General features: G+C 53.1%; 1 protein-coding gene and 1 long non-coding RNA gene across 2 annotated transcripts; one reads left to right on the forward strand and one right to left on the reverse strand.

Annotated features, from left to right (window-relative positions):
- The first annotated feature begins 660 nt into the window (after window positions 1–660).
- On the forward strand, window positions 661–25,617 carry RGMA (repulsive guidance molecule BMP co-receptor a). The gene is made up of 4 exons (XM_086849857.1): window positions 661–930; window positions 8,024–8,139; window positions 19,702–20,213; window positions 22,454–25,617. The coding sequence occupies exons 1-4, from the start codon at window positions 917–919 to the stop codon at window positions 23,147–23,149; spliced, it is 1,338 nt and encodes a 445-aa protein (XP_086705983.1). The 5' UTR covers window positions 661–916; the 3' UTR covers window positions 23,150–25,617.
- LOC147650664 (uncharacterized) lies at window positions 9,236–17,463 on the reverse strand. Its single transcript, XR_015276037.1, has 3 exons — window positions 17,388–17,463; window positions 16,790–16,916; window positions 9,236–14,191 (listed from the first exon to the last, which is right to left on the reverse strand). It is a non-coding gene; the product is annotated as an uncharacterized LOC147650664 (long non-coding RNA).
- Window positions 25,618–25,629: the final 12 nt, after the last annotated feature.

Consider the following 25,629-nt stretch of genomic DNA (forward strand, 5'->3'; position numbering starts at 1 on the left):
GAGTTTTCCCATCGCCCTGGTACCCATGTGTGCCAAAACCAGCCCCCACAGGCCACGGGGGTGCTCGCCCCAGCAGTGGTGGGGAGACTCGGGGGCGAGCCCAGCTCTCAGCAGTGCTGGGGCAGCTGGGGTGGGCAACTACACTGAGGGGCTCTTAGGGCAGCCTGGGCTCTCCATCCCTTCCCCACCACGCCATCCTGCTCAGGGTCCTCCTCCCGCTCCCTGTCCCAGTAATGTCACATTCCCCCACCAAAGTAAAGATGCTCTCAGCACCTACACATACCCCAGGGGCTGGAAAGGGGGTTCCTCCCAAACCCCACTTCCCCTTCACCCCCTCCTGCTGCAGGTGGAGCATCCCCACCTCTCCGGGAAAACCCTGAAATCCTCCTCCACGTCTCCCAGCCCTGTCTCCCTGCACACGGAGAGGGGGTGCTGGGGGTCGGGGGTGTTGCAGCGGAGACCCCCAGCCCCCTCTCCGCGGGGCCGGGGCTGCGCCTTCCTCCTCCCTCCTCCCTCCGCCGCTCCTTGCGAGCGACGCTGCTCAGCGTGTGCGGAGGGAAGGAGGGAGGAGGGAGAAGGGAAGGAGGAGGAGGGAGGGGACCTCCCTATCTGGCTCTATCTCCTCTTCTGCCTCTCACATGCTCCGGGAGGGCGATGCGGCTCCCCGCGTCCCGCTGAGCGAGGCCGCCTGCACCCCGCCGGGGCTGCCCGCAGGGCGGGGGGCTGCCCGCGCCCCTCGGCCTCCACCCCCCCGCCACCCCCACTTCGACCCTTGGGGGCTTTTACTATTTTATTTCGTTTGGGTTTTATTTTATTTCGTTTTTTATTTTTGTTTTATTTACCCGTCCTGGAAAAAACCCATATATTAAAAAAGCCGCCGCTGCCTGCACCGACCCCCGCGGGGCTGGAGAGGCTGATGCGGCCGCCAAGGTAAGCGGGGCGGGGGCTGGGGGCCCCCCCGGCCGCATGTCCCCCGGCTCCCTGCATGGCCCTTCCTCCTCCGGACCTGTTGAGGCTCCCGGTCCCCTCCTGGCTCCCCGCTCCCGGCCGTTTTGATAAGGAACCTCGATTCTTCCCACTTCCCGTGCCCAGCGCTCCCTGCCCGGCTCGGCGCTAGCTGGCGTGCATGAGGTTATTCATTTATCCTCCCTTCTGATGGTTGCCACTAAAGCTGCTCCCTGCTGCGCTAAGTCAATCGAGTAATTCCTTGCAGACCACTGATGAGAGCTGTAAACATCCTCCCCAATATTTCCCCCTTTCCCTTGGATAGCTCATCCCGGGAATGATCGCTGATCTCGAGGCGGGAGCGGGGACACAAAGCTTTCCCTGAACTCCCCTGGTAGCAAAGTGCTTGGGGAGGGTTGCGAGCTCCGGGGGAAGGCGGGTGGGGGGGTGACAGCTGGACAGATGTGGGACATGGCTGGGATGGGCACATCTGTGCGCAGGGAGAGGATGGGCAGCTGGAGCGTGGCAGGGCAGAGGGAGCGACTTCGTTCCTGATGTCCTGAGTCCGTAAATAGCCCAAAACCTCCCCCAGGAGACGGGGAGGACAAAATACAGCCCCCAAACAGGACAGTTCAGACTCATCAGCCAGAGTAGTCCCTGTCCAAGCTTCCACTCCGGGACATGCACGTTGCTCTTCCTAAAAATTATATATATTTATGGAAACCGGGCTGCATTTGCAAGACAGGTGCTTTTTGTTGTGGTGGTTGGCGAGGCAGGAGATGAAAGTTTGGTGTTGTTTTGATGTGATTCTTGATTGCTGCCTGTTGGAGTAATTGCATCACAATTGCTCAGAGGTAGAATCAATTTCCCCAAATTGAGATTTTAATGGGAGCTCGCAAGCTGCTGTTATGTCATGTGGTTTAAGGCGGCGTTGGATTGCATTTATTTTATAAACTGGATACTTTCACAGGCGGCGCAGGGATAACAGCACCACCCAGTGGGGCCGCAGCCCCGGCCCAGCCCAATCCCAGTCCAGCCCAGTACCAGCCCAGTTCATTCCAGTCCCAGCTCAGCTCCAACCTGCCCTAGTCCCAGCTCCAGCCCCAGCCCCGGTCCTAGCCTTAATCCCAGCCCAACCCTAACCTAGCCCAGCCCAGCCCCAAACCAGGCACACCCACGAGGACTCCCGGTGCCAACTCCAAGATGCTTCCCCTCCACAAAAACTCCCATTTTCATTTGCCAAAATACCCACAGAAGTGCTGGATTAAAGTCGTTTGGGTTTGGGGACTTTTCCTCCGTAAGAAAGAATATCACTTTCTCTGATACCAAAGTTTTTAATCAGCTGAGGACACTGTCACCCAGTGCTTCCCAACTGAGAACACAGGAAAGGCAGTCTGTGTTGGGTTGTATTTCTGGCCACGGCTGCCACGAATTGGCAGAAGGAGACCTGGGAAAAGGTGATTGGGTTTCACCGAGCTTTTTCTAGAGGATCCTTCAAACACCCCTTGCTCAAAGGGCTGCAGATGTAGACTTGCAAACACTTGATGCCATCTCCCACCTTTAAATAGGATCGAGGAGATGTCCTTAGCTGACCTGTCAGTCAGAGGAGGGGAGTTAGTGAGCTATGTTTGCACTTTCTCAAGATGTCAGGAGCTTTTGAAAGCAGCAGAGAAAGACTGTCCCATCATACAGACTGGCTTCTGTCTTTGCTGACAAACACCCAGTTCTCTGTAATTCTCTGCAATGGGTGTCCCTGCCCATGGCAGAGGGATCAGAAATAGATGAACTTTAAGGCCCCTTCTAACTCCAACCACTCTGTGATTCTACGATGCTGATCATTTTTTGGCAGTTCAGATTTATCTGTCTTTTCTGCTGAGCTGATATTTGCCATTTGCTCTTGGGAACCTCCCAGCCCTTCTTCTATTTTTGCCTAGAGGGGAGCCCAGATGTGAAGAAGATACTCTACACAGATATTGCTTGATATCTACCCCAAAGAGGAGACTAGGCCAGGAAGACTAGCTCCCTGCAGAGAATTAAATATACAGATCGTGAATTCCAGCCAGCCCTCCAAACACTGTTGAACAAGGGATGGTTACAAGCTCCCATGTGTAGGAATTAGACCTTGCTCCCCCAGGGGCTTTGAGAGCAAGGGAAAGAGAGAGACACAATTGAATGCTACAAGTAAATAAAATAAAAAAAAAAAAGTTGATGTGATGAACTCTACTTGCCTTAAAATATCCCTACTTGTTTTGCTTTCTCTCATGGATGAGACTGGAAGTTTTCCACCAGCCCATCTTCCCTTTCCCTTGCTTTCAAAGGCTTTCAAGGCTGCTTTTCAGTATTTAGAGATTTTTACGGTTGTGGGCTTGGAGCAGGCAATTTGAGGAGAGAAGGTTACCCACTGTGACTTCAGTGGGGGCTGCTGATAATCAGTTAATCTGCAGATGCAAGGATTCAGGTCAACAAAGAGTTCTTCCATTTCATTTCCTGGTAGCACAAAGCTGTATTTTTTTTCACCTTTCACAACTGGCCTGTTTTTACACAGCCAGGCTGGTGAGGCTGATGTTCACAGGGGCAGCTGTGGGAAGGACAATTTAGATAAACCAAAAAACTGCTCTACACTTTGCTACACAGGAGTGGGTCGCTCTTCAAAGCCCAGCTCTGTGCCATCCCCTCTGCCTGCCCCAACCAGCTGATGCCAAAGTTCAGTGCAGGGCACTAAGGAGATCTTGGGGGGATATTTTCCTGCTCTACCTGCAAGGAAACATTGCTAGGGAAGGGGCTCTGTAAGTGTATTCAGCAGCTTTGGGTGCACAGCTCAGGGACAGCGTCTGCTTGGCCAGCCAGGGAAATTACAAAATTATAAAAAATAGAATGATGAGTAAAAGGAAGGTCTTTAAAACTAATTGCAGACATCAGAAGTGGCTGTTACTGCATAAAGATGTTGGGGATTTTTTTGTTTCTTCTTATTAAGGTTTTTTTTTTTCCTTTAGTAAGGGAATTGTTCCGAGTGTTTGCTTTTATTTCCACAAGCATTTTGGGATGAGCTGTCAAACCTCTCCAGACAACAACTTGGGGGTTTCCACTCCAAACTTCCTTTCTTCCTCCTTTAAGTAGCAGCCTGCTATTTGCTGCTCACTCCAAACACACACATATCCCTGCAGAGCATTTCAGGATTAGCTTCCTGCAGGAGTGATTATGGCTTATCCCATGAGTTGAACACCATGTCCTGAGGCAGAGCAGGCAAAAGCACGAGTGTGGAGATAGTGGTGTGAAAAGTGGCCACACAGAAAGTTCATGGGAGAGTCAGGAGCAGACCAGGAGCCCCGACATCTATTCCTCTAACTACTAGTTGCAGCCCTCAGAAATACCCATGTTTACTATTTTAGCCATGTAATTACAGGTAGTGAATGATTCCATTAGGAAGGCTGTAAGGGGAGCCCTCATCTGCAAACCTCTGGGTTCAAATCAGCCGCATTCACTCAGCCCCACTGAAGCCCACAGCCACGCAGGGTGTGAGAAAAGCCACGAAGGGCAGAGAAAAGGAAAGTTCAGCCCAGTGATCCCAGCTGCTTGTCCCATGGGAACTGTGATTCCTCCAGCATCCTGCAAATACCTCGGAGAAGGCTGTGATTTGCACGTCACCCCTCCAGCATGACACCAAACACGGCAAACAACGTGCAGATGACCACGGAGGTGCCTGTGCCCCGGAGCTGAGGCGCTGCAGTGGTTGCATTTCAGTGGTGGGTGGTTTCCCACATTCTGTTTGCAAGGAACATCGGGCTCAAAGCTGCCTAAACAGGGAGTCCTGGATGGGCTCCGAGAAGGAAAGAAGTTGGGGGAGACACAGTCACTCCACATTTCCAGGCCTAGATATCCCCATTATGCAGGGCAGAGATCTGAATTTCACACAGCCTCTGATTCAGTAGGTGCTTTAAAGTCCAGATCTTTGAATCAGCTAAACAGAAAGATGAAGTTTATTTCAAAAACATGGAAGGGGGAGCAGGATTTCAGAAACGCACCTTATTTGGGGCCTTTTCCTCCCTGAAGTTACAGTTTGGACACATCTGTTGTTTTCTCCAGCGAAATCCGCTGCTTTGATCGGTGCCAAGAACAGCAATCCCATTTGCAATGCATGATGCAACGGAGCAAAATCAAGGAGAAATTTTTACAAACTGGAGCCAGGGGCATCCGACCGTTGCTTTATGGCAGCACAGTTTTCCTTACACCAAAGGCAGAATTTCCATCAAGGGTCTTATTTTAACTATAATGCCTCAGACTGGATTCCAGGCTATCGTTGCAATGTGTCAGCCTGCCCCAAAACGGCGATACCGAAGTGGTGCTTTAGGTCACACCATCAAAGCAGCCTCGCAGCAGCAATTTAACAGCTGGGTTTTAAAAGTTCGTCATTCAGATGGGTTTTTTTAGTTAAACAGATCATGTTGGATGTCATCAGTCAGGATAACAGCAGAAATTATGTTTTTCATTTTGAAATAAAAGCAAAAGTCGCATTGCAAGAGGAGAGGGTGGGAGCAAGAGGAAGGGATTTGAGGTCTGGAACCCCATCCCTTGGATCTCCACCCTCCTTTCCTGGGCCCTCCCCAGCTCACAGACCCTCTCTCTCCTCCCCCCAGGCCCCTTCCAGCTCCAGCTGCCTACACATCCCATAAGCAGGCATTTCTTCTTGGGTGGTAGGAGCAGCTGGCAGGGTTTGGACATATTTGCCCCTGTTTGACATCCCCCACAAAGAGGTGCTTCGAGTCGGCGTTCCTCCCACACTGCCTCTGCTACAGGTCTGGATCCGGCCTGCCAGCTTTCATCTCCTGCCCAGCTCTGCCCACTCTGGCAGCTCCTCTGCACACAGAGCTCCCTCTGACTTCAGTGGACACCGTCTGAGAGCAGCCCTGGGACCAGCAGGACCAAGACAGATATTCCATTAGGCAGGCAAGGCCACAGGATTTTTGGATCCCATCTGGGTCCCAGATGGAAAAGCTGCAGTGTTTTAATTCCTGTTGCAGCCTGGACAAAGCCCCAGAGAAGCTCCTCCTTCATTTGGAGGCATGGGGGCTCACTCCCCTCGTGGAGAAGTATATAGGTGTTAAAAGATATCTTTGCTTCTTAGATATTCCCATCTCCTCTTCCTCTTTCTATGGGATATTTGTTGTACTGGATCACAGATGCAATCCATGACAGGGAGGAGATCATAAATTCTTGTTAGAGACTTTAAGCCAAGGTCACTCAAAAAAGCATCCTTAAGGATGTTTATGAGCTAGACGAGGAGGTTTCCAAGAATAATTAGAAGAAATGTCAAGGAGTATCCCAGCCTAAACCAACCTGCAGGAGGAAAGACACATGGTCTTACAGAGTTGGGAGAAGGGTGGTGTAAAACAACCAGCATCCTTTTATTCTTTGTGTAAGAACCCCAAAAGAAAGGAGATGAAACATCAGAATGGCAAGGGGACACACCATCAAAGGAGAGCTAATGATCCAAAACAGGGAAGTTTAATTAAAGCCTACACCCGTGGGCACCCTCATTCAGAAGTGGTCTTAGTTCACTGTGGCTAAAACATCCCTCAAGGGAAATTTTTAAGAGATCCAAGCTAAGTGGATGCCTTCCTCCTGGCCTAGCCCTCTCATGGGTGGCACAGACCCCTGGGATGGTGGGGCTGCAGATCCAATCTGCTCACCTCTGCACGCTGTGGCATTGCAGGAGGAAGAGCAGGATCTCGAAAGCCAGCAGGCAAACGCCTGTGTGCTCCAAGCTGCTGCTCCATCTGATGGTCTGTGAGCAGGCAGGGTCCTCCCAGGGTTGGTGCCTGCCCAGGACTGCCCAGTGGGTCTCTAAAGGTGGCTTACAAGTGACAGCCCAGGACAACCCTGCCAGGCTAACTGGTCAGACTTTCCTGCAGTGAAAGCTGAACATCCAGGTCTGTATGTGGGCTGATGGTGCAGAGGAGGCAGTGCTGGAGGTCCTGAGAGAGTGTAGGTATCTGTAGCCATCTCCATCAGTTCTTGTGGGGCTAGCAGCTGGATTTGGGGTACCTGACAGCCGTCCCCCTATGTAAGGAGTGCCAGTCTCATGATAAGGATCTTTGGGATTTGCTGTTTCTGAGTCACCTGGGGTTACTTCAGCGCTGCCAGTGCCAGTGCAGGTGCGGGTGAATGACCTGGAACTGTTGTGAAACTCTCACCTACCACGGTGCCAGGGCTGGGAAGACGTAAAGAAGCTCCATGTGCTGGGGGAGGGACTCCATCCCCCAGCGGGTCGGGACCTCAGTGTCGCTGTCACAACCCCTTCCCTGCACCAGCTGCCTAAAGCCTCTCTGCCTCAGTTTCCCCCCTCTGCTATACAACAACCACTTTACCCCAAATGCCTTAAATTTTGTGCGATCCAAAGCGCTCTTGGTAGGCCCATGGGAGAGGGGCAGGGAATGCACAGTGGGTGTTGGGAGCCGATGGGGCGGGAAGAAAAACTCCCGAACAGCCACCGAGCTGCGATGAGTGACGGCGGGCGCACATCAAGAGCCCTTCCCGCTGCCCATCCTGCGTGCGACCACCGCCACCCCCTTTCCCCCGGGGCACGGGAGAGCTCGGTGGCTCCATCCTCAGCTGGCAGCCCCTCTCCCGGCTCTCCCGGCTGCGGTTCCCCGCCCGCTGCCCGCCCGGCTCCCATGGCCGCGGCCGCTCCCGCCCCTTCCCGAGGCATGGCCGGGGAGGCGGGCGCGCTCGGAGGAGGAGGCGCAGAGGAGGATGCCGGCATTGGGAGGCAGAGGGATGATTGATGGCTGGGGCTGGCTTGTAATGGGAGGGGACGGAGAGGAGGAGGAGGAGAAGAAGGAGAAAAAGTCTGTGTAATCTTTCACTGCAGAGCCCGGAGCTGGGGCCGCCCGTGCCTGCCGCGCTCCGCGGAGCCATGCGGGGCTTTTGATTTCGTTTTTTTTTTCCCCCCCAAATTCTTTCGATTGATTTATTTTTCCTTTTTTTTCCCCCCTTCTCTTCCTCTCATCCCTTCTCCTTTTATTTTTTTTTTTTTTTTTTTTTTTTTTTTTTTTTTTTCCTTTTTAAACTCTTCTTCCAGGGAGAGGATAGTGGTTAAAGCTCGATCTGGATGGATGGGTATGGGGAGAGGGGCAGGATCCACAGCCCTGGGACTTTTCCAAATCCTCCCTGTCTTTCTCTGCATCTTCCCTTCAGGTAAGGAACAGCCTCTTTATTTTGCAGACTTTTTCCTTGTGTTTCTGGCAGCCCTTGGATCGCCGCCCCCGTTCCCCTGTCCCTGGGCCTCTTTCCCTCTCCCTCTCCTCGCAGCAGTTTGCCACATGTTTAAAATAAGCAAGTGGGGCTCAGTTTTGGTGCCTGCACCCCCAGTTCCCCTCTCCCCAAGCAGTTGCTGTGCCTGTTTTCCCTTGACCTCGTCTTCTTTGTCTCCCCGCTCCTCATCCCACAAGGAAGGAGGAGATGGTGGAAATCAAAGCGGCGAAGGCAGCCGTTTGGTTTGATTGTCGGGGAGGTGTTCCTGCCAGCGCCAGGTTACCTCCTTCTCCCCCTTGGTGCCGTGGAAGGAAGCGGGGACGCTGGTGGGGGGGACCAACACATGAACACCCCCCATCCTCCATTTCCGTGAGGGCGGTGGGGTGCACGCTGCGATCCCCGGCGGAGGGCCGAGCCGGGGAGCGGTGGCGGCGGGGCTGGCGGTGTTTGCGGTGGGGTTTGGGCTCGGTGGGGGCGCGGGGAGCGCGGCCGCACCTGGGCAGGGGATGCGCGGCAGCTCCGGGCGGCCGCTCCGGGGGCTCAGCACCCTCCTTTGCTCGGAAACCTTGTCCTGGCTGGGCCGGCGGCTGTTGGGCTGTCCGAGGGCGGGATGGCAACCAAATGGTCCCGCCAGCATCGGCACCCCCGGGCCGGCCGCTCGCAGCCGCCGCGGGGCTCGGCCCCCCCGCCGCCCCCGGCCCCGATGTTTGTATTGTGTCAGAAAAGGGGAGAATTTCAGAATTACAGCTGAAAACGCCATCTGTTTCCAATGAATCCCCCATAGTTTTTCACAATGTTTTTGGCAGATCTCTGCCTGCAAATTCCTTCAAGCCCTGAGTGCTTGTTTTTGTTGGGGGAGGGGAAACCCAGTCCACAGAGGCGGATTTGTTCCTTCCAAAACTCTCCAGTTTCTTTACCTCTTTTTTTTTTTTTTTTTTTTTCTTCACTTGCAAGGGGGGGAAATCGAGGGAAAGCAGGAGGGAGAAAGAAAAGCTCTAAGGCTTAAATCTCCCTATCCCTCTTTTCAGTTTAGCAAAACTTTCCTTTTTTAAAAATTTTATTCATTTTTAAATCGCTTCAACCTTTCTTTTGCATAACCCTAGGTGAAGCAGTCTTGCACACACATGTAGGAAATAAATAAATAACTGCTTTACGCCCTTCCTCCCATCTTTGCCCTCTTTGCCCTCTTCACCCTCTTCCAGGAAAATCTTTTCAGCGCTGCCCTTAGCACTGAGGTGTCCCTCTGGACCCCAACACTTTTCCCAACAGGCTGGAAGCTGAACCCCCTGGTTTTTTTTTCTGGAAACTCTGGAGCTGCTCCCATATGTGTTGCCTAACGCCCTTTTCGGAGCGGTTGAGTTGCAAAGCGTCGAGGCTGTGAGATTTACGGTGCAAGAAAGAACTTGATAGGAGATCTGGCTGGCTGCTTTGTTTGATTCTCCCTTCAGCAGTCAAATAAGGTGCAAAGAACTGGCAGAACGAGGCGATCCAGAGCCCGCGGGAACGGGGCGCAGGCGGAGACGGGGCTCCCCGTGCCCTGGGCTGGGAGCAAGCTGGGGGCTTTTTTGAAAGCTTTGTGGGTGGGAAGGTAGGAAAAATGGGGGATTTATTCCCTGACATATCCTTTTGCCCCCTTTTTCCCTATGCTTCCTGGGAATTTGTGGGTTCCCAGCACCAAGGAGGAGCCCCAGGTGAGCAGGGCCGCTGGAGGCTGCCCAAGCGGGCGCTTGGCGTGTCAGATCAGTGCCTCGCTGAGTCCTGCCCTATTTATTTATTTGCTTAACCCCCCCTACGCTCACAGCCCGGGCTGGAGTCCCGCTTCTGCTGCTCTCACACCGATGGCTTCACCCTGCTGCCTCCTGGGCAGCCCCCACCATCCAGTGCCCTTGGGCTGCGTCCTCTGGCCGTGGGTCAGGGTGACCGTGGGGCAGCTGGGGAAAGAGGTCTGGGCAGAGCAGGCCACTGCTCACAGTTTCCTTGGCAGAAACTCTCCTTGGAGCTTGTGCCAAGTCCCAGTGTTGGATGCTCATGTTGGGTGCTCTCCCAGCTGAGCCCCTGATCTCCTGCGTGAACCAAACCTGTGCCTCCCAGTACAGGCTGCGCTTAGTTTTCTTGCAAATCCTTTTGTACTTCCAAAATCTGGCCCTGGGTGTTTTTGCCCCAGGTGTGGCAGGCTCAGGTTTGCTTTGGCTTTCCCTGTTTGTTTCCAGCTTGGCTGCTTTGGCTGTAATACACTTCTGCCTCCATAAAAATTTGGAGTCTTCTGCTCTTGGTCTGTCCAGGCAGCACAGTGGATTCCAGATATGGATCCAGCCATATTGGAAGTGCATGAGAGTAGTCAATAAACGGCTTTTGTCTCAGCAGCAGGGAGGTGATGGCAGCATTAAGGCAAAATTCAGATGGGGGCTGAGGCTAAAATAACCCCAGCAGTGCTGTGAACCGGGAGGGAAGGTGGAGGCAGGGGAGGAACGCGCCTGTGCGGGATGTTGTCAGGGCAGAGAAGAAGGGAGGGATTCAAACGTAAACCTGGAAATATTTTGGCTTCCCTGTTTTGTGGCAAGCTTGGAGCTGGTCTCGTACTTGGAACAGTTCTCTGCCATTGCCAGCAAGGCATGTTGCGGGGCTGGAAGGAGGCACCTTGTTTTTAATGTAGATGGGGTGGATATGTTGTTTTCTTCCACAGAAAATCATGGAATTCCTGGGCCTTGGTTACTGGTGACAATGCAGTGTTAAGAGTGACTTTGGGTTTATCATGGGAACAGCTGAAGTTTCTTTCTCTGTGGCCTGGACAGCTGTGCTGAGTCGGATGTGCACATGAAAGTGCTCACAGGGCTGGGCAGCCATAAAAACTTCCTGACCTGGGGGCTCTTCCCGGGCTCTGCACTGACCTGCTGTCCCTGGAGAGCCAGGCTGCAGCCCCAGTGACAATGAGTTTTGTGGTCTCTCTTCTGGCTCCCTGATGGGCACATCCCATAAAGCATCCGTAGGCTCTGGCATGGCAGTGTGTGGCCCAAGCAAGCCCCTTCTCAGCCTGTCAGTCCTTCAGGGGATCCCACAGCCAAGCCCTACTGCTCCCAAGGGATAAGTGTTGGTGAGACAGCAAAAGAGGTCAAAGATGAGGGCTTTTGATCCGTCTGGATGAGTTTGATTTGGTCTGATTTGCTTTTCCTGTTGGAACAGACACCAGACTTGGAGTAAGGGGGAGTGTAGGAATCCAGGACCAAAAGAGGCTCAGAGTCCCAAGAGGTTTTGAAGGGGGCTGGGGTGAGCTCGGGGCTTTCTGGAATCCAAGAGTGACGTGTGCTGGAGTGATGGGGAAGGGTTGTTGGGGAGGATGGAGGCAGCTTGGAGATGCAGTTGTGGTGGGCAGGTGAGGGGGTACCCTGGCCTGTGTCTGGCCATCCTTGCAAATCTCACTCTGATGCCACAGATCAGGAGTGAGCTGTGCAGGCAGGGTACTGCCTGACCATGCACAGCATCCAGAGTGCACTTGTTAGAGGAGAGCTCCTAAATGCCTTTAAAAAGCTCTGTAGCCTGCACTTGGCAGCTACTGGGATGAAAAGAAGAGGATATTTATTCCCTAGTCCGTGAGCTCTCAAAATAACAGTGCGTTCGATTGTAGCCTCAAGATTGCTTTGCACTCAAGTGCAGCCCGGCTGAGTAAATCACTGCTCCACCAGCTGAAATTCCTGCAGCAAGGGGGAGAATTGAATTATAGCCAACTGCAAAACCAGATGCCATCTCCTTGATGAAGTCATCGGGCTCTCACTGCAGAGAACAAGCTGGCTCCGACACACACGCAGCCCTGGTAGGCGCAGACTGAGCCGCTCTGTCTGACGGCCTGGCTGTGGTGTGTGGGGTGGCCGGGGTCTCGAGTCCCCTCAGCTGCAGGGACAGCAGCTGCTTCAGAAGGGTGTTGAGTCCCACTTTGCACTGCATGAGCATCCAGAAGTGTTTGGCCATGCAGTTCCCAGCAGGCAGAGCTGTCCCTGACATACAGGTTTTATGGGTCAGGCAGAGAGCAAGCTTCACTTGAGGCCAAAGAATTTTCTCCTCCCTTGGTTTCCTCTCCTTCCTGGACAGCTGTTGACTTTGGTCCCCAAAGACTTAGTAATGATCTATGGCATTTTGGGTTTTGAACAAGCTACCTTTTTCTCTTGCTGTGTGACACACTCCAGCTGGCCCTTTCTGAGATGACAAGGGCATGTGGTAAGACATGACTCTGAACTTTGCCAGCCCACGGTGATGAGAAAGCATCACTGTGCTGGGATACAAGTGGGAGAGCAGTGGGACTGGGGGAATGGGTTCCAGTTAGAAAGTTACTTTTTCCTCTTTAAATTAAGACCCGAGTCCATGAGAGGCAGTATTTAAAAATAAATAAATCTCTGAAGGTCTGTGATTGTGAAAGATGAACAGGTACTGTGGTTTCCATGGGGTATGAGTGATGGGGAGGGAATCTGGTGCTGGGTGGGAGCCCAGACTGCAGGAAGGGATTCACAAGGTCCCCTTCGTCCCCAGGTGGGGCTTCAGCATCAGTCAGGTGTCTTGATGGGCTTGTGGGGCTGCCAACCTTCCAGCCAGGCAGCTGCCACCCCACACCCTGCACAAGCCAACGCCTCGGATTGAGATGCCGCAATTTTTTGGCAGACATCTAATTGTATAAATTTGCCTCATCCAGATTTATGTGCTCCGGGCTTTTCTCCATCTCCTCGTTTTGTATCTCATTTACCTCTGCGTTTGAAGGGTTGAAATTTCACAAGAACACAGCGCGGATGATTATTCCTAGAGGGAATCCACACCTGTGAGCAGAAAGCGTTTCCCTGCCAGCCCTGCCGCGGCCCGGGCGAGGGGGAGGAGGGCGAGGGACCCGCTGCCACACCTGGGGGCCCCCGGGCACTGGTGGGTGGCAGCGCTGCCTTCAAAGGCACCCTGGGAAAACAGCTTTGGCGTGGGGAGAGTGATGTCTGCTGGAAACCTGAAACACTCAGCGGTGGGGGTGGCTGGCAGAGGTGACCTTACCTGGGGACTGCTGCTCCAGAGCGATGGGGACATGGGTGGTGGTGGCTGAGGAGGAAGGTGAGGGTGATGCTTCATGCAGGGCATGAGAGTGCAAATTCACCTCTCTTCAAAAGTCTTAACATACTTCAGTGTCCTCATCTCTAAACTGGACCGTTTGCCTGAGGAGATTTACCAACTCTTGGGAACTGTCGGTGAAGGTGTCCGGGTGCACTCCCAACGGGGAAAGTCAGGTGTGCAGCTCCAGAACGGCTTCCCAGCCTGCAGCACGCTGTGCTGGAGAGCCAGCTTTGTTGGTGCCCTTCTGCAGATGAAGAGTCAGAAGAGATCACTGCCCTATGGCTTCCCTCTCTGCTCATCCTCCACCCCACAGCTCGTGGAAGAGTAGAACCTGCATCTCCTAAACAACCCCCTGGCACCGCTTCCTTCTGAGCAGGCAGAAGCTCAACAGCTGCTGAACTCGCCAAGGTTTGCTGGTAGCTCTCAGAGCAGCACAGCCCTGACAGGCAGCTCGGTGCTTGGTGCCCTATGTGGTGGTGGTGGCTGCTCACCCTTCTCCCTGGCACGGGTGCCGAGGTGAGCCGGGAGGAGCGGTGCTGGCTGGGGAGAGCTGCCTTGGCTGGCGCGGAGCATGCCGGGTCAGCGTAAGCCAAGTCTGGAGCCAAAAGAGCTGACTAAGTGACAGGAGCGATCAAGGGCTCCTTGGGCAGCGTGCAGCAGTTTGAGCTGTAGCTGCTGAAGACACTGACTCTGCTGGTTTCCTGCCTCTACTTGCCCCGTGTCTCTGCCATGCCTGCAGAGGAGAGATGGGGGGCCGTGAACTCGGCGCTGAGGACAGAAAGGAGTTGGCCATGGCAGGTCCTCCAGATGCTTTAGCGATTGACACGGGCTGGATCGAGAAAAATCCTTCTGTGTCCTTCTTCTGACTTCAAGGAACTGGTTTCTCCTTCCCCCAGCATCCTCTTGAACAAGACAGGGCCTGGGTTAAAGGAAACTGCATTGTTTGAGGTCTGCTCTGGGTACATCTAGAATCACTTTATTGTACACAAAGTAGGGCCTTTGCCTGGATTTAATGCATCTGCTGCTTTTGCCGGTGGAAGTGAGCACATAGCCCCGGCCCCAGCGTGGAAGGTGGCCCCTCTGAGCCAACCTCCCCACGCACACCCTTGCAAAATATGAGCCCCAGCTCTTTAAGAGAGTCAGGTTTATTTTTCTCCTTCAGTTCCCTCCTCCTGGTCCTCCCCTCACTTCAGTGCAACTGAAACCTGATCTAATCCCTTTGCACATGGGTAATTTATTGGTCTATTGGGCTTTTCTTGATGGCAAATTGCATTGTCTTTCTTCCTGGGTTGAGGCTTTGGAGCAGTTTGCTGCATTCCTGCAGCTCTTTTCTCAGGGCTGATCTTTCACACCCCCTCTGAGCACAGTCAAATCAGTTTTATTGGGCCTCTTTGTTATGCAAACAAGGCAATAATAACCAGGCTATTATTCTGCAAGATTGTGCTTGATTAACAGTTCAAAGGAGGTCGCTGGAAGAGCCGGCGCTGCCTTCCCTCACAAATCCTTTCACCAAGCTTGGGTCAGGTGGCCCTTGGGTCTTGCTCGCCCCCCGGTGCCCCGTGGGGCTGCGGGAGAGCTGTCCCTGCCCAGGGCATCCCATCCATCAGGGCTGCCCCGAATCGCTCCTGTCTCTCCCTGGTGTGACAAGGCGCCGGCTGATCCGTGTCATAAAATAGAATCGCACAATGATTTGGGTTGGAAGGGTCCTTTAAAGGTCATCCCATCTAGCCCCCCTTCCATGGGCTGGGACCTCTTGAATGTCTCCAGGATGGGGCACTCACCGCCTCTCTGGGCAGCCTGTGCCAGTGTTTCAGCACCCTCATTATAAAAAAAATTCCTTCTTTATATCCAATCTCACGGCCCTATATGGGGGTCAGGATGTGGGTCCAGCATGGCCGCCATGAGGGGTGGCTCGTGGAGACACCCCCTGGAACAGGAGCAGCATGAGGGGCTGGATGCAAAGCACAGTTTTTGTTTCCTCACTTTGTGCTTGGGACTCCTGAAACCTTGCTGGAAGCAATTCCTTCTGCCTGATTTTAAGGAGCAATGTGATTTTTTATTTTTTTAAAACTCTTTTGGGGTCATTTTCATGCTGGTGGTGACTGCTATCTGCCTGTGAGCAGAGCAGCCTACATCTCCTTGAAGCTGGCAGATGTTGCTGGTATTTAGCACCTTGGAGAATCGTGCCTTTCCTATTGAGGTGTCAGCATAAATATGTTTATTTAGATTACTTAAATAAATATGTGTTTAGGAGCCTAAGTCGGGTTGCTCAGATCTGAGGCCAAAGGTAATTACGTTTTACTGTGTTCCCCAAAAAGGCCCTTTACTGCATGTGTGAGGCTTGCACATCTACACTTCAATCCATGTATTTGGAAAAACGCGGGATGATGTATTTGCATCACATGTGGGTGATGAAATACTTTCCAGCCCGTTAGAAACCAAGAGGATATTAAAAAACATTGCTTAGCAGTGAACACTTTAAAATTAACAGGTCTGGTAAACGTGCATTCAGGAGTCTTAAAAGAATTGGCTTTTGCTAACAGAAATTAATTTCCAGTAATTCCTTTGTTACAGGAATTGCAGGAGAATAGATGAAATGTTTGTCTTGTGCTAGTTTTCTGAAAGAGCCTGTTTTGGGTAAATGAAATCCTGGTTACTTGACAGCAGCTGAAGGGAAATAGGGGGCACTGATAATTAAATGCTGTTAAAGTTAGGTGTGCGCGTATGTTTGAACACTTAATTTGACATCAAGTAACGCAGTGTTCTGATGGCAAGGGCAGAGCAGTGGGACTGACATTGTGTGATACCCCAGAACCCCGAGTGTGTGTTTGGTGGCCCGTGGGATGTAGTTGAACGGAGGACCAGGGCTTTCCAAACTCAGGAAAAGGTCACAATTCATTACCTGCTGAGTGCAGTGTCCTGGTTAAAGGGCTGACCTCGGGAGGGTTGTGAGCGTGTCCTTTATCCCCGTGTCCTGTCGGGGTGGTAGGCTGGGCAGGAAACAAGGCTGCTGGAGGGAGATCTGATGGTGGGGCTGGGCAAACACCTTCCAACAGGAACTTAAAAGTGCAAACCGTTTAGCTTATCTGCAGGATTGACAAGGGACTTGATTGCAGTGTGTAAATATCTTTGTGGGAAACACACTCGTTACTAACGGACCTTTTACTGCTTTGGAGAAAATCGCTGGTTCTTTTTTATGTCCTTACAATGCAGTCAGATAAAATCCACTTAGAACCAAGACCCGTGTTTTGTAAAGGTGATAAACTCCTGAAACAGCCCTCCCAGTCGGCACAGACCTCAGGAGTCCTCACGGGAAGTGTCCCTGAACAAATGGGGGATATGGGAGGGGGCTGGCCTAGTCCAGGTGGTTTTCTGATTTTTTTCCTGGCTTTAACCTTCTGAAAGCGTTGGTTTCTAGATAACAAAGGAAATTTTGTTCCGTGGTTTGAGTGGCACCGAGGCCTTGAAAGAAGATGGTGGGGAGGGTGGGGAGGTGGTTTGGAGGGGTTGAAGTCACCTGTCTGTGAGGTGAAGGCTGCTTTGCCGTGGATGAGAAATCACCAAGATCTGGGGATGTCTTGCAGATCCCAAGAGAGCCTTGCTGGGTTCCTGCTTGAGAGGGATTTGTTTCCATGCTAAGTCATCTGTGGTTGAAAAACAGAACCATTGTGAGTCGATGGAAAATAGATTATGTGAAATTGAATAAACATCATTTCTTGGCCAGGGTACAAATGAGCCTGCACCACTGTGCCAAAGCTGCTGCCAGAGGGGACGAGGCAAGGCTGCTTGGGAGGGGTAAGGGTCGTGTTTGCTCTCCTCCGGCCTTCGTCAGCTGTGGTCCCTCCCCAGCAGCGTGAGGGATTTGCCATGAGGGTGGCTGGGGAGATGTCCATGGGAAAGGCCAGGCGCAGGGAGGGCCCCCCTCACACCAGCCAGGGCACCTGGATTTGGAGATCTGGCCTTATATGGGGCCCTGAGCGAAACAGCCAGAAGGGGATCGGTGCCAAAAGCAGAGCGATAACATCTCAGAGCAGAACGCTCCCCCTTCAGGCACAGCGAGGAAGGAGATGGGCTTCCCTGCCCTCCCTTCGCTTGGGATTTTTTTAATTCAGTACCTTATAAAGTCATGTGTGACCCCAGGCAGGGCAGCAGGGAGGGGTGCTCAGCACCAGGATGTGTCCAGCACTGGGTGTTGGGGAGCTGTTTAGCAGGGCCCTGTCTGTCCTTAGCCAGCCACAGCTCACTCCTGCATCTCCTCATCCAAGCGAGTGAAGCAAGTACTTAAAGAGGTTTATTCCTGCTACAAAAATCCCCTCTACACAGCAGCTGAAGGGCTGGAGAAGGCCTGGATGGGATGTTTGTGTAGTGCATCCTGACGCCTTACTCTGTAAGGTGTGGGGTGTGTGGCTCCTGTGTGTCCAGGGATGTGTCCTCCAGCTTCTCCTGAGGCTCTGCGGGCAGGTTGGGCTGAGGTGACAGCACTTTCTGCCACACGAAACCCCAAGGCATCCTCAAGCTGTACATTAGCATAACAACTAGGAGAGCGATGACTTTAATTGCCTGGTGCCACAAGGGTTTAGGATAACCAGCAGTGGTGGCACTGGTCACACTGCTGTGTGCTGTTTTGACTCCTGCCTTTCATTATTATAGTCCTGGAAAACCACACTCCTGTGATGAAAAAGAGAGGGATGTGAAATAGTAAATATCTTCAAGTTTGACCCATACATGCAGAAAACCTAGCAGAAACATAAGCCCGTGTCCCAGGTCCCAGTTTGTTGTTGAGTCACCTCTGGTCAATGATGAGTTAAAGGCTTTCCACACAGCTTCTTGCAGGTTTAAGTGAGATGCTGCCAAGACCAAACAGCTCCCGGGTTCTCGGTGCTGTTGCTAGCATCTGAGTTTATTAAACATGAATTTTAAAACTGTGAGGAACCTGTCACCATTTCCTATTTGCACTTCAGTCTTCTTGGAAACAGCGAGGAGACAGGCTTATTTCTCACAGCTGAACTGCTCTGTTTTTTATAGTCTAAATCTCCTTTTCTGATTTTCCGGCACCAACTCTGTTTAGGTTTCCAGCACTGTGATGTTTAAAGCTCAAACATACTGTTTTCCTTGAAACAATACTGGGTTTTGTAACTTTCTTTATAAACAAATCTGAGATACTTTTTGCACAGATGCCCTGCCAGGCTCCTTCTGAACAAGCCTTGAGACAGGAATATATGGGTACGCCTGCAAAAGGCACCATGAAAGCATCTGGAAATGGTGGGGCTTGTCTTCTCCTGCTGCCTTTTCTGCCTGAACCCATCCTGCTTCCAAGTGCTCTGAGGGGGTCGATTAAGAGGAGAGGAAGGAAAATGCCATGAATTTTAAGTACTGTGAGCCTGGGTTCTCCCAGCAAGACTAAGTTGGCAGGGACAGCAGTGTCTGCGACATTCAGCAACGGCCATGTGCTTTTTGCACAGCTGCTTTCAAGTCTGCTCCGGGGAAGCCACGCTGCCCCAGGGAGCAGACGTTGTGTGTGGGGGGGAAGAAGCAGGATCTGAATTTTCTTTGCCTTCCTCTGCCTTGCCAGGAAGCACCAGGGCTGCGGCTGAGCCAGGCAAAGGCCCTGCAGCCTCTGGCTTCGCCTCCGTCTGGGCAACACACGGCGGGTGGGAAGGGGAAGCGGGGGCTCGCTGGCATCCCCACACCTGCTGTGCCGGTTTTTTCCCTCCATCTTTTGTTCTCTCTCTGCGGGCCGTGGTGGGGAACAGGCTCCCAGGGCCGGGCAGAGCCACAGGGATGTCAGGAAAGAGGTTTTTTGGCTCCCGCTTCTTTCCAGAGGGACAGGGACAAGTGCTGCACCCCTGGCTGCAGTGGTGCTGGTGATGGTGGATGGCCTCTGCCTCTGCTGCAGGGTGGGTCATGGCACCGGTCCTGCTCTAACCTGGGCACAGCGGCTGTGATGCTGCTCAGTTTTCCCAAGCCCGTAAAGGAGGAAAAGGAAGAGAGCTCTGTGCTGATAGGGCTCAGTCTGGACACAGCACCCAGTAACTCCGGCAGCACAGAGTTTAGAATGTCAAACCCTAAAAGGGCATTAAAAACCCCATTGCATCTCCCCCCACATTAATGATCCCCCCCTTATCACTGCTTATGAATATGTCCCATTCTTCCACACCATGGCTTTAGATGATCATTCATCTAAAGGCTGGATGCTCTTTCCCTTTTTGGTTTCAATTGGGGCAGATCCTGTTGGTTTCCTTGGCTTTGATGCATGAGAGTTGGGTCATGTGAGAGGGTCACATCTGGTGAGCGAGGCCCCGTCACGCGGCCGGCCCGGTGTCATGAGTTTGGGCAGCGGGAGGAGGACGTGGCCCCTGGATGGGGTAGAGTTGGGCATCCCACCCACAGGCAAGCCAGCACTGACCCCCTTGTGTCCCCCTCCCGCAGTGACATCTCCATGCAAGATCCTCAAGTGCAACTCTGAGTTCTGGGCGGCCACGTCGGGCTCGCACCACCTGGGCGCGGAGGAGGCGCCGGAGTTCTGCACGGCGCTGCGGGCCTACGCGCACTGCACCCGCCGCACCGCCCGCACCTGCAGGGGAGACCTGGCCTACCACTCCGCCGTGCATGGCATAGACGATCTCATGGTGCAGCACAACTGCTCCAAGGATGGCCCCACGTCCCAGCCCCGCCTCCGGACGTTGCCCCCCGGGGACAGCCAGGAGCGCTCTGACAGCCCCGAGATCTGCCACTACGAGAAGAGCTTCCACAAGCACTCGGCCGCCCCCAACTACACCCACTGCGGGCTCTTTGGGGACCCCCACCTCAGGACTTTCACGGACACTTTCCAGACCTGCAAGGTGCAGGGGGCTTGGCCACTCATAGACAATAACTACCTGAACGTGCAGGTCACCAACACGCCGGTGCTGCCTGGCTCCTCGGCCACCGCCACCAGCAAGGTGAGCTTTTCTCCCCTGGACAGAGGTGGGCAAGGACAGAGAGGCTTCAGAACGGCCTTTCTTTTCTCTGTGTCTCCCCCCATTTCCACATCTCCTTGGGGAGGGTAAGATAGAATGTGAGGCTCATCTGAGTTTGAATGTTTGGCCCTCAATGTCAGGTGTCCATCCTTTTGTCCCTAGCCTTCACTGAAATGTAATTTCTTGTTGAGCACATCCAGCCCCATCACGGTGAGCAGGCTGAGGTGCTGCACCTCGGGGAACCTTCATGGCCAAGCCAAGTATTTAAAATTAAGAGTGCTCCCATCTTGGGACTCCAGATTTCTGTCAACAGCCAGATCAGGAATGATGCTGGCATCTCTTGGGGGACCCCCAAGGCCCAAGCAAACCCAGGACTGCCCTCCAGGGAGGCTCCAGCTTGCAGGAAAAGGCCTGGAGGGAGCTGAGCTCCTCACACTGCCTTCCCCTCTACCCAGACTTGTAATTATCTCTGTGGTTTGCAGCCAAGTCAAGACATTTTGTGGGGAACAGTCTGTTCTGGAGGTGCTTTGACAGACTAAATAAACATCCTGAAGGTACGAGACAAACACAGAAAGCCCAAATGAAAATGTGCTGCTGTGATACAGCAGGACTTGTGTGTCACAGCCTCAGCTTCAGGAGGGACCTGGAGCTGAGGAGCTGGTGTGCTGCCTCTGGTGCACAAGCTCTAAAGCTAACAGGACACTTTTTGTGCCAAAGAAAAAGTGAGGCTCAGTAGGAGGCATCTTCTTGCTTTTGGAAAATGTTCTGTCCCACCATGTCTGGGAGTTCTGCTTGTCCCTGTGTGTGGGGAGAGGAGAGAAGCATATAGGACAGGGGCTGCTTCTCTGCTCTGGATGTCACCCCTTTATCCTGAGCTGGAACTGTCACTGAGGTTCTGACCTGCCCCAGATAACCCCCCTAAAAGATACTTAATGATACTCTGATGTCCTTACCTGCTAAAAGACGTCAAAACGTGCTGGAGAGCTTGCAAGGAAGTCTGACTTGAGGAATGTGGTCCTTAAGAATCACAGGACCTGGTGGGATCGCAGGATCACTATCTTAATGGAGCCTTTTCTCTCCTTATCTGCCTCACAGGCTTGTGGTGAAGAGGGATTAGTCATGAGATCTGCAGCATGAGCTGTGGGAAGCGCTCCTGTGGGCACTGTGCTGCTGGAAAGGATGGGAGCACTTGATCCTTGGGGCTCTTTGTGTTCTCTGCTCTCTTCTCCAGCCCTGTCCTGCTCTGGCCAGGTCTCAGTCCCCCCCTTAATGGGGCCCACGTGGCAGGAGGTCCCCTTTGCCACTTCTCCCTCATGGGCAGAAAGGTGCAAGAGCAACTCTGCAAAAGCTGAAAGAGGAAATGTAGTTTGTATTGTTTGTACATGCAAATTACTCATTTTCCTCCCTGGCTCTTCCCTCCAAAAGCCAGGCAAGCAAGGGGAGAGCAAGCACTGTGAGGTCCTTCCTCTGGCAAGGGGCCTGTGTTTGAGCCCAGCCAGGGGTGAGGAGGCATGTTGGTCTCATAGAATGACAGAATCATTGAGGTTGGAAAAAACCTCTTAAGATCGAGTCCAACCATTAATCCAGCACTGCCAAGGCCACCACAAAGTCACCCATAGAAGGGCCGTCCCACTGGAACAGGCTGAACACGTGTGTGCCCTCAGGGCTGAGATGGAGCAGGACATGTTTGAGGGCCCATGGGAGAAATCCTGTTGGTCTGCAGTTGGTTAGGGAAACAAATTGGTCCAGCCCTTGGGATGTAAATGTCATGGGAGTCAAGAGGAGAAGCTCCAGTGCCTCCAAGGGAGTCAGGGCTCATCCCCACTGCCATCTGCCAGCCCTGGAGGCGAGGCAGTGCTGCATGCACAGGCATGCTGCCACAGGCCTGTGAGGAGGAATACTCCACCCAGCTCCACTGTAAGGGAGCTCCTGTGCTGGGCCTGGAGATAGCAGGCAGATCCGGGTGGTGCATTCAGCCAAGCCTCTGGGTGTTTGATCTCTACACAGTGTTGTCGTGTTTTGCTGGAGCAGGATGACCATGTCTGGGGGACTAAACGTTGGGGCCACTTCTTAGGATGAAGGACCTACCCATGAGCTGAAAGTCACACTTTTGTCTGGACTGAGCACCCAGCCCTTCCACCTCCCACCCTGCTGCTGCTGGTGGCTGTGTGCTCTCAGGTGGTCATCACTGGCTGTAACCATGCTCCTTTCCTCCCCCACAGCTCACCATCATCTTCAAGAGCTTCCAGGAGTGTGTGGATCAGAAAGTGTACCAGGCAGAGATGGACGAGCTCCCCGCTGCCTTTGTCGACGGCTCCAAGAACGGAGGGGACAAGCACGGAGCCAACAGCCTGAAGATCACGGAGAAGGTGTCGGGCCAGCACATCGAGATCCAGGCCAAGTACATCGGCACCACCATCGTGGTGAGGCAGGTGGGGCGGTACCTCACCTTCGCCGTGCGCATGCCAGAGGAGGTGGTCAACGCCGTGGAGGACCGGGACAGTCAGGGCCTCTACCTGTGCCTCCGTGGTTGTCCACTCAACCAACAGATTGACTTCCAGACCATCCGCTCGGCTCAGGCCACAGAGGGTCGTGCCCGTAGGAAGGGGCCCAGCCTGCCGGCCCCCCCCGAGGCCTTCACCTATGAAACGGCCATGGCCAAGTGCAGGGAAAAGCTGCCCGTGGAGGACCTCTACTTCCAGTCCTGTGTCTTTGACCTCCTCACCACGGGGGATGTCAACTTCATGCTGGCTGCTTACTATGCCTTTGAGGACGTGAAGATGCTTCACTCCAACAAAGACAAGCTGCACCTCTATGAAAGGACACGGGTCCTGACCCCAGGCAACACAGCTCCCACAGGAACACATCCCACCCTCTGGGTAGCACTGCTGTGTTTGTGTTGGTTGTGCTTGTTATAGAGGTTTGCTCCTTCACACCTTGGAGAGAAGGGAAAGGGGAGCAGGAGGCAACCAGGGATGAGAGATGTAGGTGTTGGAAAACAAGAGGTTGGACATCAGAGCCACATGGGTCGTCCTCAGACCTCAGTCTCTCTCTTGGTGCAAGTCCTCCACCTTCCCAGCTCTTGCCTGGGAGGAGTGTGCTGCCAGTGGGACCAGTCAGGAGTTTTTGCTGGACTGTACCTTGTCTGGACCCTCACTTCCCCCTCCTCCTGCTCCCAGTCAAGTGGGTGTTGGGGAACCCTTGTAGCTACTCTCCTTGTAGCGCTCCCCTGGTCCCAGCCGTGCCTGTGGTGACTGACCCAGGTGTGTGTGTGAACATGGCTTTGTCTTCAGAGAGCAGAGCCCACAAGGAGGGCACAGAGCAGTGAGACAAGCCTGGCCAGCACGGCAGGGCAGGATGTCCTGCTCACCAGGGCTGGGCTCTGCTTTTGGCACGTCCTGCTCTGCCCATAGCACTGTTGTTGCAGAAGGTGGTGCAAGGGGCCGAAATGGTGGGCAATGATCCCATGCTTGCTTGGCTGCTGGTGCCAGGCACCTTCTGGGTGGAAGGAGGACACGTTCCTCAAGCCTTGGCCTGCATTTTCTGTGGTTCAAAGGCATCCTCTGTTTTAGCCAGTTCACCTGGCTGATTCACTCAGTAGTTTTACTCCTGTCTCCCTTGTCTTTGCCTGGACCCACCGTGGACTCTTGACGGCAACGGGAGAAACCTGGCCAGTATTCAAGCGGTTTCTGCAACTTCTGCCCATCGTTGGATGAGTTGCTCACACCATTCGCTCTCTGGTCCCCTCAGACTGGCAGCAGGGTGGCTGCTCAGTGGGAGACCCAACCTGCACCTCCCTCCAGCCCCTCCCTGCCTGTGGCTCGGCCTGGCCCAGCCCTGGGATGGAGCAGGAGCGTGGTGCTCATTTTTTTTTTGCTGCTAGGTCTCTGCTCTGCTCCCCATCCTGGGGCCGCGACTTGCAACCCCATTGCAGACCAGTTGCACCTTAAGCCCTTTCGGGCTTGGATCAGAAATGGGGCAATGTCAGAATTCAGCCAGGAGACGGGATGCAGCAGAGGACCCCCCCAGCTGCCTCCAGATGTCTGTTCCCTGCCTCAAAACCATCAATAATCTCCTTCCCCCACCTCATAGTGCTGCCCATCTCCTCCTCTCCATGTTCCTCTGTGGTTCACCCCATCGCTCACTGAACAAACGTCAAGACCACCTTTGGTCTGCGCCTTCAAGACCTCCTGGCGAGTTTCCCCCGCCTTTCCTCAGGGGGAAGTTCCCAGAAACAAGGCCCAAAACACATGTCACACTTGGGGGCACCTCCTGCTCTCAAAAGGGAGGTCTCTGGGCGGGATGAGACAAGCTAGCACCAAAAGAGGTGGGAACAGGCTTGGTTTGGCAGTCTGAACTGGTGCCAAGAGGCAGCCTGGTGTAAATACTGAACATGACTATTCATTGTGTCCTTACAGCTCTAGAGCTCCATTTGTAAAGCAGCAGAGAAATGCAAACTTGTGTCAATTGATGTAATTTATATTGTCTCTTTAATATATAGAGCCCTGGCATTGATCTTGTGTGACTGTACAGATGAAAAGATGTAATTGGTTTTTAAATGTTTAAGGAAAGAAAAGAAACAAAAAGATGTGTTTACTACTTTGCTCCTTGCTTTGTTTGCTGATGCCCCAGATACTCTGTTTAGGGAGATTTTGAAATAAGGATATCACAGTTTGGAGGTGCTGAGGGGAGCAGCCACTGGACCATGGCACCAGACAGTTTCATTTCCCAATGCACTAATGCTCAGCCAGGCTAATGGGGGTTTTCTGTTTCCTTTGTTCTAGGGAAAACAAATTCTTATCTTCCCTAGAAGTTCAAAATACACCTTGTAAAAGCCAAATTCTGTCTTTGGGCAAAAAGGTTTACCCCACAGCTAAATGCAGCTGTGTGGAGCCTCCCTCTGAGCACACAGTGCTGCTTGAAAGCTGTCTGAGCTAGCCCAGCCACAGAGTGCCAACAGGTCAATAATTCCCTTAAGACCTCCCCTTCCTATAAACAATCACCCCACGGCACAACACGCTGTGGTTTTGGGACAGTTTCCATCCAAGGAAAGTCTGGTTATGGCGTGGCTCATTCCCTCTGTCCAGGGCACTCCAGTGGTGGCCAATGGTGTGAGGTGGTTGGGGTATCCCTATTTTAGAAGCAAACAGTGAAGCACTTTATTTTGATTGTGTTTGACCCAGTTCTGGTTAAAGGTGAAGTGTGGCCAAGAAGGACCCGATACTTGGAAACAAAACAAAAGAAACATAGGCAAAGGGGGGGCATTCTGAAAGGGCCCCCCCATCTCCTCCCTGCGCTGAGACCCACGGGAGTGTCACCGCCTGTAAATACTGTAAATTATTTATTGAGAGAAACACAAGTAAAGTTTGGTTTTTTTGACAATAAATGAGTGGGTCTC

This window comes from Cyanistes caeruleus, chromosome 13 (assembly GCF_971803275.1).
Source record: "Cyanistes caeruleus chromosome 13, bCyaCae1.hap1.1, whole genome shotgun sequence".
Taxonomy (NCBI): domain Eukaryota; kingdom Metazoa; phylum Chordata; class Aves; order Passeriformes; family Paridae; genus Cyanistes; species Cyanistes caeruleus.